Source organism: Mobula hypostoma, chromosome 11, assembly GCF_963921235.1.
Source record: "Mobula hypostoma chromosome 11, sMobHyp1.1, whole genome shotgun sequence".
Lineage (NCBI taxonomy): Eukaryota > Metazoa > Chordata > Chondrichthyes > Myliobatiformes > Myliobatidae > Mobula > Mobula hypostoma.
The window spans coordinates 25,479,750-25,495,672 of record NC_086107.1 but is presented as its reverse complement, the minus strand read 5'-3'; the positions used below and the strand labels follow the sequence as shown (position 1 = coordinate 25,495,672).

The 15,923-nt window shown below is 42.1% G+C and overlaps 1 protein-coding gene across 1 annotated transcript in view; it reads right to left on the bottom strand.

The window, feature by feature from the left end:
* Positions 1-2,160: 2,160 nt before the first annotated feature.
* LOC134354251 (coiled-coil domain-containing protein 34-like) overlaps positions 2,161-15,923 on the bottom strand; it is a 35,116-nt gene continuing 21,353 nt past the window's right edge. Inside the window, exons 6-8 of the mRNA XM_063063152.1 lie at positions 7,197-7,355; positions 6,679-6,820; positions 2,161-2,529 (exon numbers count right to left, since the gene is read on the bottom strand). Coding sequence (XP_062919222.1) covers positions 2,312-2,529; positions 6,679-6,820; positions 7,197-7,355 — 519 coding nt within the window. The 3' untranslated portion in view covers positions 2,161-2,311. The remainder of the gene's footprint in view (positions 2,530-6,678; positions 6,821-7,196; positions 7,356-15,923) is intronic.

Genomic DNA, 15,923 nt, shown 5'->3' with positions numbered 1-15,923 from the left:
GGCTTCATGGTTGAGGATCATGTCAATGATTGCAGGAAATTGATTCAACCGATCTGCAAAACCTAAATTCAGACTTACCACCGTAAGGCAACTGCCAAGCATGGGCCACTCGCTGTTGGCAAGGAATACTGGGCCATTATTTCTTGACAGGAAGTAAACAAAATATAAAAATAAATCATCACTTCCTTGTTCATCCTTTACTTATTTCTAAAGTCCTGCCAATTGTACTAATTTGTCTTTTTAGCAAGCCTGTAAGCCTCTTAATTTAACAAACTACTACCTTCAATCTTGCTAATAAGTTACAAATGTACTATTTTTCAAGGAAATTTTCATTCAACATGGGAAATATTTACTCAGAGTAAGTTATTCCTTTAAATATTTTCAGTGCTTAATGACCATCATATCTTTCAATCTAATTTCTCAATCTAACTGGCCAACTCCTGTTCTAAACAGTTCACATCATGCAATTAATCCAACTATCATGTTTAAGCAACAATCTATTTCACTTCACTATCTGCTAAAAGCAAAATAGTAAATGCAAATAACATACATCAAAGTTGCTGGTGAACGCAGCAGGCCAAGCAGCATCTGTAGGAAGAGGTGCAGTCGACGTTTCAGGCTGAGACCCTTCGTCAGGACTAACTGAAGGAAGAGTGAGTAAGGGATTTGAAAGTTGGAGGGGGAGCGGGAGATCCAAAATGATAGGAGAAGACAGGAGGGGGAGGGATAGAGCCGAGAGCTGGACAGGTGATAGGCAAAAGGGGATACGAGAGGATCATGGGACAGGAGGTCCGGGAAGAAAGACGGGGGGGGGGGTGACCCAGAGGATGGGCAAGAGGTATATTCAGAGGGACAGAGGGAGAAAAAAGAGAGTGAGAGAAAGAATGTGTGCGTAAAAATGAGTAACAGATGGGGTACGAGGGGGAGGTGGGGCCTTAGCAGAAGTTAGAGAAGTCGATGTTCATGCCATCAGGTTGGAGGCTACCCACATCGGGAGCACCGGACGCAGTATATCACCCCAGTCGACTCACAGGTGAAGTGATGCGATGTGGCCTTTTATATATTGGCGAGACCCGACGCAGACTGGGAGACCGCTTTGCTGAACATCTACGCTCTGTCCGCCAGAGAAAGCAGGATCTCCCAATGGCCACACATTTTAATTCCACATCCCATTCCCATTCTGACATGTCTATCCACGGCCTCCTCTACTGTAAAGATGAAGCCACACTCAGGTTGGAGGAACAACACCTTATATTCCGTCTGGGTAGCCTCCAACCTGATGGCATGAACATCGACTTCTCTAACTTCCGCTAAGGCCCCACCTCCCCATCGTACCCCATCTGTTACTCATTTTTACGCACACATTCTTTCTCTCACTCTCCTTTTTCTCCCTCTGTCCCTCTGAATATACCTCTTGCCCATCCTCTGGGTCACCCCCCCCTTGTCTTTCTTCCCGGACCTCCTGTCCCATGATCCTCTCGTATCCCCTTTTGCCTATCACCTGTCCAGCTCTTGGCTCTATCCCTCCCCCTCCTGTCTTCTCCTATCATTTTGGATCTCCCCCTCCCCCTCCAACTTTCAAATCTCTTACTCACTCTTCCTTCAGTTAGTCCTGACGAAGGGTCTTGGCCTGAAACGTCGACTGCACCTCTTCCTACAGATGCTGCTTGGCCTGCTGCGTTCACCAGCAACTTTGATGTATGTTGCTTGAATTTCCAGCATCTGCAGAATTCCTGTTGTTAGTAAATGCAAATGATAAGTACATAGAACATGAAAGTTATAGAACGAATTTGCAACCATAAATCAATTAATTTCCAATTTCATGTCCCTCAGGCAATTTCATTTGCTTAAATTTAAAACTCTATTTTAAACTTCAACTCTTAAATTTAATGCAAAAGTCTAGATGATTTTTATTATTCTTGTTCAATAGTTCTTCACTTTAAGATTACTAATTAGCCATCTCATTATATAATATTGGACCTAAAATAGACCATTCCAAGTTTGTTGAAACTTTTTCAGTCGGTCTAATGATGATTTGTGAATGCATCAAAAGCTAATTACCTTGCAACTTTATATTAGTTGATACTTTAAATTATCTAATTAAAAGAGACACAAATAAAACTGTATTTCATTCAACATTTATTGGACATTAGATATTCGGAGAGCACATGCAACTCTGGCAATACCGAACAAGGAATATAAAATAATCTTTTAATTCAAATATAAATACAGAAAAATATGTACCTGATAACAATTCCAGAAAAAAGAAAAAAAAACAAAAAGTGGAATATACTGACGCAGTCAATGGAAGTCACCTTGCTTTCCTCCAACCATTTCCAACAACAAGATTGTCCTTTGGTCTGAAAGCCACATTAGAATGTGGGATATATAGGGATGTAGATTTTGGTTTCACTTTTTCCTTACAGGTTATCTTTTTAATGTTATCTTCTGAACATGGCACAGGGATGGGTTTCCATGGAATTGGATTGAAGTAGCTTGGAGCTGGATATGAACTTCCATCATAATATCCTATATTAATTACAAAATCAGAGTAAGGATTACATTATTCAAGATACCATTGAAAATAGTTAATACACTAAAGAAATTTTGTCTCTTCAATTTAAACTACATGTGAAACAGTAGGTAATTTAATCTTTCCAACAGCAAAGACAATGAATTGGTCAAATGAAAAGCATTAAAAGATAATAGTGATGGTATTGTGCAGCACAGAAACAAGCCCTCAGCCCCATCACATCCATACCAATAATCTTGTCCATCCATACTAATCCCATTTGCTATATTAGGCTTGCATGCCCTACCATTTAAGTGGTTGTCTAAATGTCTCTTAAAATTGGTGATTGTTATCTGACACCTTCAACATCTCTAGAAATTCTAGATTTGAACCACTTTGTGTAAAAAAAATCTCTTCAAATTTTCTTCAAAAATCCTTCCTCTCAACTTAAACCTATGCCCTCTGTTTTGATACCCTTACATGGGTATACGTTTACGACTATCTACCCTATCAATGCCTTTAATACCATTATCAGATCACCCCTCTGTCTCCTTCACTCCAAGGAAAACAAAACCAGCCAGTCCAATCATTCAACATAACTAAAGTCCTCCAATAAAATAGCAACATCCTGGTGAATCTACTCTGCACTCTCTCCAATTACAATTAATCTAGCCCTCACTTTTATGGAACAACTTTATATAGTGTGGTGACCAACAGTCTAACCAGTGTTTTGTAAGGTGCAACAATGTTCCTTCTTTCATATTCCATACCTTGACCTCTGAAGACAAGCATGCCATCTAATTCTTCACTAACCTGTCTATGTTACAAATACAGATACAAATACAAATACAAAATTCAGATACAAAATCCCCCAAAAGTGGCGTCATAGGTAGATGGGGTCGTAAAGAGAACTTTTGGTACATTGGCCTTTATTAATCAAAGTATTGAGTATAAGAGCTGGAATGTTATGATGGTGTTGTATAAGGCATTGGTCAGGCCGAATCTGGAGTATTGTGTTCAGTTTTGGTCACTAAATTACAGGAAGGATATTAATAAGGTTGAAAGAGTGCAGAGAAGGTTTACAAGGATGTTGCCAGGACTTGAGAAACACAGTTACAGAGAAAGGTTGAATAGGTTAGGACTTTATTCCCTGGAGCGTAGAAGAACGAGGGGAGATTTGATAGAGGTATATAAAATTATGATGGGTATAGATAGAGTGAATGCAAGCAGGCTTTTTCCACTGAGGCAAGGGGAGAAAAAACCAGAGGACATGGGTTAAGGGTGAGGGGGTAAAGTCTAAAGGGAACATTAGAGCGGGCTTCTTCACACAGAGAGTGGTGGGAGTGTGGAATGAGCTGCCAGACAAGGTGGTAAATGCAGGTTCTTTTTTAACATTTAAGAATAAATTGGACAGATACATGGATGGGAGGTGTATGGAGGGATACGGTCCGTGTGCAGGTCAGTGGGACTAGGCAGAAAAGGGTTCGTCACAGCCAAGAACGGCCAAAAGGCCTGTTTCTGTGCTGTAGTTTTTCTATGGTTTCTACGGTTACCACTTACAGGGAACTATGGAATTGAACCCCCAAGTCCTTCTGTTCATTAGGATTCGTAGGTGCCCTAGAATTTTCTGGAAATACTCTTCCAATTGGATATAACATCAGTTTCTTCAACCCATATATTTTTCAGCAATTTATAGAACATAAAACAGTACAGCACAGGAACAGGCCTTTCGGCCTACAATGTTATGCTGAAGCCAACTATTCTTGGAGGCAAACTATTTCAATTTTAATTGCCATTCCCATTCTAAGATGTTGGTTCATGACCTCTTCTACTTTCATGTTGGAGGAGCAACACCTCATATTCCATTTGGGTAACGTCCAACCTGATGGCATTGAACATTGATATCTCTAATTTCTGGTAATTTTACCCCTTCCCACTTCCTCAATTTCCCCATTCTGGTTCCCCTCTTACCTCTACTCTTCTCACCTGCCTATCACCAACTCCACCCCCCCATCCCTTTCTCCCATGGCTGACTCTTCCCTACTATCAAATTTCTTTTTCTCCAACCCTGTACCTTTTCTACCTTCCATCTGATTACTTCATCCCCCCTCCCCCACCCACCTTCTAGCTTGTTCTCCACGCTTGATCTCACATGGTCTGTACATACTGGCTGTGTGGTGAAAAAGGCACAACAGCGCCTCTTTCATCTCAGACGGTTGAAGAAGTTTGGTGTGGGACCCCAAATCCTAAGAACTTTCTATAGGGGCACAATTGAGAGCATCCTGACTGGCTGTATCACTGCCTGGTATGGGAATCATGATGCAGTCCCTCAATCGTAGGACTCTGTAGAGAGTGGTATGGACAGCCCAGAGCATCTGTAGATGTGAACTTCTCACTATTCAGGGCATTTACAAAGACAGGTGTGTAAAAAGATCCTGTAGGATCATTGAGGACCCGTCACCCAACCACAAACTGTTCCAGCTGCTACCATCCAGGAAACGGTGCTGCAGCATAAAGGCAAGGACCAAAAGACTCTGGGACAGCTTCTTCCACCAGGCCATCAGACTGCTTAACTCATGCTGACATAACTGTATTTCTATGTTATATTGACTATCCTGTTGTACATACTATTTATTATAAATCACTATAAATTACACATTTTGACAGAGACGTAACATAAAGATTTTTACTCCTCATGCATATGAAGGTTGTAAGTAATAAAGTCAATTCAATTCCATTCAATCCCCCCACCTGCTTATTCTGGCTTCTTCCCCTTCCCTTTCCCGTCCTGATGAAGGGTCTTGGCCGGAAATGTCAACTGCTTATTCATTTCCATATGGTGCTTGACCTGCTGAGGTCCTCCAGCATTTTGTCCGTGTTTCTATAGAAACTTAGATATTTTTACCAATATTCACGGAAGTTGGAGAATATAGATCAGACTTGAGTAGGTTAAACAGGAATTTGTTCTAGTTGCTAATCAAACAAGGGATGACAACACTCTATAGCAACAAAGCACTGTCATGGCACAGGCTTACTTCTACACAACGCAACAGCAAAACTAACTGCAAACTACTGACTGAAACAAATGCTACTGATAAGTCATCATATGGAGAGAATACCAAAATACAAAAGGAACAAACACAGGATCCTTGTAATAAATATAATGGTATCTTCTGGACTGCCCTCTGATATCCGATATGCATGAGAAGCAAAAGCCTACAGAATGCCAAAAGACTGCAAGGAGAGAAACTTCTACTGGGTATTTGTTAAATACTTTCTGAGCCTTTCTGTTATTCTGTTTATACTTATGCTGTTTACTTGCAAGTAGAATTAACACCTAACTTAACACAGTGAAGATTTTTCCCCCTTTTTTTGACTATTAGTACTCATCCGTTTAAATTTAATGCCTAACTTACCACAGTGAAGAAATTCTCTTTTTTCCGATTGTAATTTTTGCTATTCATATCAGACAAGTTTGCAAATATATTAAGTGTACACCAAAAAAATATCAAGGACCACATTTTCACCCCCTCTGCTCCCTGCCCCCAGTAATTTCTGTTCACGCGATTATTCTCTATTCCATTTTCTGCTTTGCATCATGGAAAAACAAAACAATGTACATGCATAATATATACAACTACTAAAAATAATGGAATTCACTTCCAGCCACAAATAAAATTACAACTATTTTACTTCTAACCTAATATATACAAACAAAAGCCATTTAACTTTTGTTGCAACCGACAGCACTCCATTATGATGACAACACATAAAGAAGAAAGCTTGTTTACTTCCATTTATTTTGCAGATTATATACATGGAAATGTGTTATAAGTCAGCAAAGTACGTCAAGGTCAACATGTTCGAGAATTATTAAGTGCTGTGTTTGGTGTGTTATCTCAGACTTTCAACATGATACTTCTAACATACTCCAGACTCCAAATTTAAAATAGTTTTTTTTTGAGTATTAAGGCTTTACAGGGTTCATATGATAAATTTTAGAACAATTTACAAATTTCTGTGTTTTCCCCATCAATAATAAGAGCACTGTACTTAACATGAGTTTTATTTGAATTTAACTGTGCAACATATACTGTAGCTTCAATGAGAGGGGCATTGTTGTGGTATTGTTTAATTTTTTGTATTTTTTTGTAAATGGTACAAACCTGTGAGTTTACCATTAGCATAAGCAAGGCTGCTCGGAACAATCCGTGGTCTGTTTTTCACTTTTTCTAACCACTCTTGGAAAACTTTGTCTGCTTTTTCTCTCCTTTCCTGCAATTCAGCGATTTTCTTTTCTTCAGCATTCTGAATGTATGAAGTAAATGTTATTCACAATATCACAAAACTACTGCTTACTGATCCAAACTAGAATTGGTAAAGCAAGCAAATATTCTCCTCAGTGAAATAATGTATTGATTATACAGGAAGAGTGCTAAAAGAACATTTCAACACTGTAATTTAGTAGCATACTGCATAATTCAGATTATGGACTTAATGAAGTTAACTTTATCCAAACCAAGTCCTATTAATAGTGCAGAAAAATTACATTAAATATTCAGTTGTATTATATAAAAATAGGTAATTGTACCATGGGGTATAGTTAGGTGGCTACAGTTTAACCAACTACTTGCCAACGTTATCAGAACAATTTTTTGAGAATTAACAGAATTAATTATCCTACCTTTTCCTGTTTCTTTATCTCCATTTCCTGAAGCTTCTTTTTCTTAAGCCATTCTTGAAATTTTTTACCTGACCTTTCTGCAGCACGCTCTCGTTCTTGTTCTTTGGCATTCTTTTCCTCCTGCTCTTTCTGAAGTTTCTTTTCTTTTTCCAGTTTTTCCTACAGTCAATAAATTATCCACAATAAGCTTATGTACAGATTCATATAAATCTTTACCTTGCTCAAGCAGGTTAGAACAAATAACAGATGGATTATGATCTTACATTCAAAAGTGATATACACTAATTTACGTCAATAATGCCAAACTTCTTACTTGCAAGAATTACTCAACAATGGACAACGCTTATAGTCATAGTCATACTTTATTGATCCCAGGGGAAATTGGTTTTCATTACAGTTGCACCATAAATAATAAATAGTAATAAACCATAAATAGTTAAATAGTAAAAAGTAAATTATGCCAGGAAATAAGTCCAGGACCAGCCTATTGGCTCAGGGTGTCTGACCCTCCAAGGGAGGAGTTGTAAAGTTTGATGGCCACAGGCGGGAATGACTTCCTATGACACTCTATGTTGCATCTCGGTGGAATGAGTCTCTGGCTGAAAGTACTCCTGCGCCCAACCAGTACATTATGTAGTGGATGGGAGACATTGACCAAGATAGCATGCAACTTAGACAGCATCCTCTTTTCAGACACCACCGTCAGAGAGTCCAGTTCCATCCCCACAACATCACTGGCCTTACGAATGAGTTTGTTGATTCTGTTGGTGTCTGCTACCCTCAGCCTGCTGCCCCAGCACACAACAGCAACCATGATAGCACTGGCTACCACAGACTCGTAGAACATCCTCAGCACCGTCCGGCAGATGTTAAAGGACCTCAGTCTCCTCAGGAAATAGAGACGGCTCTGACCCTTCTTGTAGACAGCCTCAGTGTTCTTTGACCAGTCCAGTTTATTGTCAATTCATATCCCCAGGTATTTGTAATCCTCTACCATGTCCACACTGACCTCCTGGATGGAAATAGGGGTCACCGGTGCCTTAGCTCTCCTCAGGTCCACCACCAGCTCCTTAGTCTTTTTCACATTAAGCTGCAGATAATTCTGCTCACACCATGTGACAAAGTTTCCTACCGTAGCCCTGTACTCAGCTTCATCTCCCTTGCTGATGCATCCAACTATGGCAGCGCCATCAGAAAACTTCTGAAGATGACAAGACTCCGTGCAGTAGTTGAAGTCCGAGGTGTAAATGGTGAAGAGAAAGGGAGACAAGACAGTCCCCTGTGGAGCCCCAGTGCTGCTGATCACTCTGTCGGACACACAGTGTTGCAAGCACACGTACTGTGGTCTGCCAGTCAGGTAATCAAGAATCCATGATACCAGGGAAGCATCCACCTGCATTGCTGTCAGCTTCTCCCCCAGCAGATCATGGCGGATGGTGTTGAACGCACTGGAGAAGTCAAAAAACATGACCCTCACAGCGCTCACTGGCTTGTCCAGGTGGGCGTAGACACGGTTCAGCAGGTAGATGATGGCATCCTCAACTCCTAGTCGGGGCTGGTAGGTGAACTGGAGGGGATCTAAGTGTGGCCTGACCATAAGCCGGAGCAGCTCCAGAACAAGTCTCTCCAGGGTCTTCATGATGTGGGAGGTCAATGCCACCGGTCTGTAGTCATTGAGGCCGCTGGGGCGCAAAGTCTTCGGCACAGGGACGAGGCAGGACGTCTTCCGCAGCACAGGAACCCTCGGGAGCCTCAGGCTCAGGTTGAATACATGGTGAAGTACTTCACATAGCTGAAGGCACAGGTTTTGAGCACCCTGGTACTGACACCATCCAGTCCTGCAGCCTTGCTTGGGTTGAGACATTTCAGCTGTCTTCTCACCATTATGTGCTAATGCTACCTCCCCACACGACCACAAAGTAATCTATTTTTTCAACTCACTGATTAAAATCAAGATTATGGGGACTATTTATATTTCATTTATAGCAGAAAACAATTCTCTTATCACAGTAACAGCCCTATGGTAAGATATGATTGCAGTAGATTCAAATCCTTCACTATTATGTTAGATTTTTGCAGAACTTTCACAATTAAAAAGGCATTATTCATAACTACATATGTACTTAATGGATGATAGAACAACTAGTTTGCAATTATGGTATCTCCAGAAAACCAGACTGAAGTTCAACATAACATCCCATCTTCTGTACTCAATAATTGATTTATGAAGGTAAACATGCCAAAAGTTTTTGTTACGACCCTATCCACCTGTGACATTGACTTTCCAAGAATTATGTACCTGTATTCCCAGATCCTTGTGTTCTACCACACTCCTCAGTGCCCTACCATTCACTGTGTAAGACCTACCCTGCTTGTTCCAACCAAAGTGCAAAACCTTACACTTGAGTACATTAAATTCCATCTGCCGTTTTTCACAGCTGATGCCGGTCCCTCTGTAGTATTTCTGCTAGGGTCCCAGCAATTTCTGCACTTGCTTCCTGTAGGGTCTGAAGGAACATCTTGTCAGGCCCTGGGGATTTATCCACCCTGATTTACCTCAGGATAGCAAACACTTCCCCCTCTGTAATCTGTAGAGGGTCCATGAAGTTGATGCCACTTTGCCTCAATTCTATCCACTCTGTATCTGTCTCCTGTAAATACAGATGCAAGGAATGCATTTCAGATCTCCCCCATCTGTTTTGGCTCCACACATAGATTACCATTCTGGTCTTCCATAGGACCAATTTTGTCCCCAGCAATCCTTTTGTTCTTAACATAACTGTAGAATCCCATAGGATTCTCCTTTAGCTTGCCTACTAGAGCAATTTTATACCTTCTTTTAGCTTTCCTGATTTATTTCTTAAGTGGTCTCCTGTATTTCTTGTACTCCATAAGCACCTCATTTGTTCCTACTTACCTACACCTGCTATGCACTTCCTTTTTTCTCTTAACCAGGGCCTTGATATCTCTTGAAAACTAAGGTTCTCCACACTTGGCTTTACCTTTTATTCTGACAGGCACATACAAGCTTTGACTCTCAAAATTTAGTTTTTGAAGGCCTCCCACTTTCCAAGTACAGCTTTGCCAGAAAACAACTTGTCCCAATCCACACTTGGCAGATCATTTCTGTTACCAGCAAAACTGGCCTTTCTCCAAGTTAGAATCTCAACCTAGGAACCAGACCTTTTTTTTTGCATATTTACTTTGAAGCTAATAGCATTGTGATTGCTGGATGCAAAGTGTTCCCCTACACAGACTTATGAGATCTGCCCCGTCTCATTCTCCAATAGCAGATCCAACATCACATGCTCTCTCATTGGGACATCTACAAACTGATGAAGGGAGATAATAGATCTGAATGTGTGGCTGAGGAACTGGTACAGGAAGCAAGAATTTACATTCTTGGACCACTGGGGTAAGTTTCAGGGCAAGGATGAATTGTACAAAAGGGACGGGTTGCACCTTAATAAGCGGGGCACCAGCATTCTGGCAGGCAGGTTTGCCTCTGCAACACGGGTGTGTTTAAACTAAGTAGTGGGGGGGGGCGACAATCTGGAAACATAAGGATGGAGATAAAGGGAAAGTGAGAATAAGAAAAGTTAAGAATGACAGCAGAATCAACAGAGCAGAAAGCTCAAGAAGGGATAGTACAGTATGACCAAGTGAAATAGGAATTGATACGGGAGGCGAGGGGAGTAATGAATTAAAAGTATTGTATATGAATGCACGGAGTATAAAAAAATAAAGTGGATGTGCTTGAGGCACAGTTGGAAATTGGTAAGTATGATGTTGTGGGAATAACAGAGACATGGTTTCAAGTGAACAGGGCCTGGCAAATGAATATTCAAGAGTATACGTCCTATCGAAAGGACAGACTGATGGGCAGAGAGGGTGGGGTGGCTCTGTTGGTGAGGAATGATATTCAGTCCCTTGCGAGGGGGGACATAGAATCAGGAGAGGTAGAGTCAGTATGGATAGAACTGAGAAATTCTAAGGGTAGAAAGACCCTAATGGGAGTTATCTACAGGCCCCCAAACAATAGTCTGGATGTAGGGTTAAGTTGAATCAAGAGTTAAAATTGGCATGTCGCAAAGGTAATGCTACAGTTGTTATGGGGGACTTCAACGTGCAGGTAGACTGGAGCAATCAGGTTGGTACTGGACCCCAAGAAAGGGAGTTTGTGGAGTCCCTCCGAGATGGATTCTTAGAACAGCTTGTACTGGAGCCTACCAGAGAGAACGCAATTCTAGATTTAGTGTTGTGCAATGAACCGGATTTGATCAGGGACCTCGAGGTAAAGGAGCCATTAGGAGGTAGTGACCATAATATGATAAGTTTTAATCTACAATTTGAGAGGGAGAAGGGAAACTCGGAAGTGTCAGTATTACAGTTGAACAAAGGGAACTATGGTGCTATGAGGGAGGAGCTGGCCAAAGTTCAATGGAACAATACTCTAGCAAGGATGACAGTGGAACAGCAATGGCAAATGTTTCTGGGAATAATGCGGAAGGTGCAGGATCAGTTCGTTCCAAAGAGGAAGAAAGATCCTAAGGGGAGTAAGGGGAGGCCGTGGCTGACAAGGGAAGTAATGGACAGTATAAAAATAAAAGAGAAGAAGTATAACATAGCAAAGACGAGTGGGAAGCCGGAGGATTGGGAAACTTTTAAAGAGCAACAGAAGGTAACTAAAAAGGCAATACGCGGAGAAAAAATGAGGTATGAAGGTAAACTAGCCAAGAATATAAAGGAGGATAGTAAAAGCTTCTTTAGGTAAAGAATAGTTAAGACCAAAATTGGAAAAGAATAGTTAAGACCAAAATTGGGCCCTTGAAGATAGAAGCAGGTGAATTTATTATGGGGAACAAGGAAATGGCAGATGAGTTGAACAGGTACTTTGGATCTGTCTTCACTAGGGAAGACACAAACAATCTCCCAGATGTAATAGTGGCCAAAGGACCTAGGGTAATGGATGAATTGAAGGAAATTTATATTAGGCAGGAAATGGTGTTGGACAGGCTGTTGGGTCTGAAGGCTGATAAGTCCCCGGGACCTGATGGTCTGCATCCCAGGGTACTTAAGGAGGTGGCTTTAGAAATCGTGGACGCATTGGTAATCATTTTTCAATGTTCTATAGATTCAGGATCAGTTCCTGTGGATTGGAGGGTGGCTAATATTGTCCCTCTCTTCAAGAAGGGAGGAAGAGAGAAAACAGGGAATTATAGACCGTTTAGCCTGACGTTGGTGGTGGGTAAGATGCTGGAGTCAATTATAAAAGATGAAATTACGACACATCTGGATAGTAGTAACAGGATTGGTCCAAGTCAGCATGGATTTACGAAGGGGAAATCGTGCTTGACTAATCTTCTGGAATTTTTTGAGGATGTAACTATGAAAATGGACAAGGGAGAGCCAGTGGATGTAGTGTACCTGGACTTTCAGAAAGCCTTTGATAAAGTCCCACATAGGAGATTAGTGGGCAAAATTAGGGCACATGGTATTGGGAGCAGAGTACTGACATGGATTGAAAATTGGCTGGCTGACAGAAAACAAAGAGTGGCGATTAATGGGTCCCTTTCGGAATGGCAGGCGGTGACCAGTGGGGTACCGCAGGGTTCAGTGCTGGGACCGCAGCTGTTTACAATATATATTAATGATTTAGATGAGGGAATTAAAAGTAACATTAGTAAATTTGCTGATGATACAAAGCTGGGTGGCAGTGTGAAATGTGAGGAGGATGTTATGAGAATGCAGGGTGACTTGGACAGGCTGGGTGAGTGAGCAGATGCATGGCAGATGCAGTTTAATGTGGATAAATGTTAGGTTATCCACTTTAGTGGTAAGAACAGGAAGGCAAATTATTATCTAAATGGAGTCAAGTTAGGAAAAGGGGAAGCACAATGAGATCTACGTGTTCTTGTACATCAGTTACTGAAAAAAAAGCATGCAAGTACAGCAGGCAGTGAAGAAAGCTAATGGCATGCTGGCCTTCATAACAAGGGGAATTGAATATAAGAGCAGAGGTCCTTCTGCAGCTGTACAGGGCCCTGGTGAGACCACACCTGGAGTACTGTGTGCAGTTTTGGTCTCCAAATTTGAGGAAGGACATTCTTGCTATTGAGGGAGTGCAGCATAGGTTCACAAGGTTAATTCTTGGGATGGCGGGACTGTCATATGTTGAAAGATTGGAGCGACTGGGCTTGTATACTCTGGAATTTAGAAGGCTGAGAGGGGATCTTATTGAAACATATAAGATTATTAAGGGATTGGACACGCTGCAGGCAAGAAGCATGTTCCCGCTGATGGGTGAGTCCAGAACCAGAGGCCACAGTTTAAAAATAAGGGGTAGGTCATCTGGAGCGGAGTTGAGGAAAAATTTTTTCACCCAGAGAGTGGTGGATATATGGAATGCTCTGCCCCAGAAGGCTGTGGAGGCCAAGTCTCTGGATGCTTTCAAAAAAGAGATGGATAGAGCTCTTAAAGATAGCAGAATCAAAGGTTATGGGGATAAGGCAGAAACTTGATACTGATTGTGGATGATCAGCCATGATCACAGTGAATGGCGGTGCTGGCTCGAAGGGCCGAATGGCCTACTCCTGCACCTATTGTCCATTGTCTATTGAAACTTTCCTGAACATATTTGACAAACTCTATGCACCTAGTCTTTTTACAGTGTGGGATTTCCCGTCAATATGTGGAAAGTTAAAATCACCCACTACCTTATGTTTTTTACAACAGTCTGCAATGTTCTTTACAAATTTGTTCCTCTAAATCCCTAGGACTGCTGGGTGGCCTGTAATTAATGTGGTCATACCTTGCTTATTTTTCTTTTCCATCATAACACCTCACTAGTCGTGTTCCACAGTCTGTCCCGACGGAGCACTGCCGTGACATTTTCCCTGACTAGTAAAGCCACCCCTCCTCCTTTAATCTCTCCCGCTCTGTCACATCCAAAGGAACAGAATCCCAGAATACTGAGCTACCAGTCTTATCCCTCCTGTAACCTAGTCTCACTAATGGCTACAATGTCATAATTCCAGGTGTTGATCCATCCCCTGAGCTTATCCGCCTTTCCTACGATACTTCTTGCATTGAAATACAGGCAGCTCAGGACACTAGTCGCACCATGCTGAACCTTCTGATTCCTGACTTTGTCTAAGTTCTTACCACCATCTGCCTCTTTAACCTCTCCATGAACTGTTCTGGCACTCTGGTTCTCATCCTCCTGCAACTCTAGTTTAAACCCCACCATGCAGCACTAACAAACCTTCCTGCTAGGATATTAGTTCCACTCCAGTACAGGTGCAAACTGTCCCTTCTGTACAGATCCTACTTTCCCTGGAAGAGATCTTATGCCCTCCTTCCTACATCAACTCCTTAGCCATGCATTAAACTATATAATCTTCCTAGTTCTGGCCTCACTAGCACATGGCACAGGTAGCAATCCTGAGATCACAACCCTGGAGGTCATGCCCTTTAACTAAGAAGCCTAACTCCCTAAACTCCCAAAGCAGAACCTCGTCACTTGTCCTATCCATGTCATTGGTACTTACATGGACCACGACCTCTGGCTGTTCACCCTCCCACTTAAGAATGCTGAGGACTAAATCCAAGATGTCCTGGGCCCTGGCACCCGGGAGGCAACATACCATCCTTTAATCCTGTTCTTGCCCACAGAACCTTCTGTCCACTCCCCTAACTAACAAATCCCCTATCACCACAGCATGCCTCTTCTTCCCTCTTCACTTCTGAGTCACAGAGCCAGACTCAGTGCCAGAGACCTGGGTCTGTGACTTTCCTTTGTTAGGTCATCGCCCCAACAGTATCCAAAGTGATATATCTGTTGTTGTGGAGGATGGCCACAGGGGTACTCTCCACAGGCTCCTTAACCCCTTTCTAACTGTCACCCAGTTTCCTGTGTCCTGCATCTTGGGTGTAACTCTCTATATGCCCTATCTATCACCCCTTCAGCCTCCCGAATGATCCAGAGTTCATCCAGCTCCAACTCTACGGACATGTGGTCGATGTTTAGAGATCTCTTGCGGGATGTAAGGGATAAATTTGTCCCGGTGAGGAAGATAAAGAATGGTAGGGTGAAGGAACCATGGGTGACAAGTGAGGTGGAAAATCTAGTCAGGAGGAAGAAGGCAGCATATATGAGGTTTAGGAAGCAAGGATCAGATGGGTCTATTGAGGAATATAGGGAAGCAAGAAAGGAGCTTAAGAAGGGGCTGAGAAGAACAAGAAGGGGGCATGAGAAGGCCTTGGCGAGTAGGGTAAAGGAAAACTCCAAGGCATTCTTCAATTATGTGAAGAAAAAAAGGATGACAGGAGTGAAGGTAGGACCGATTAGAGATAAAGGTGAGAAGATGTGCCTGGAGGCTGTGGAAGTGAGCGAGGTCCTCAATGAATACTTCTCTTCGGTATTCACCAATGAGAGGGAACTTGATGATGGTGAGGACAATATGAGTGAGGTTGATGTTCTGGAGTATGTTGATATTAAGGGAGAGGAGGTGTTGGAGTTGTTAAAATACATTAGGACAGATAAGTCCCCGGGGCCTGACGGAATATTCCCCAGGCTGCTCCACGAGGCAAGAGAAGAGATTGCTGAGCCTCTGGCTAGGATCTTTATGTCCTCGTTGTCCACGGGAATGGTACTGGAGGATTGGAGGGAGGCGAATGTTGTTCCCTTGTTCAAAAAAGGTAGTAGGGATAGTCCGGGTAATTATA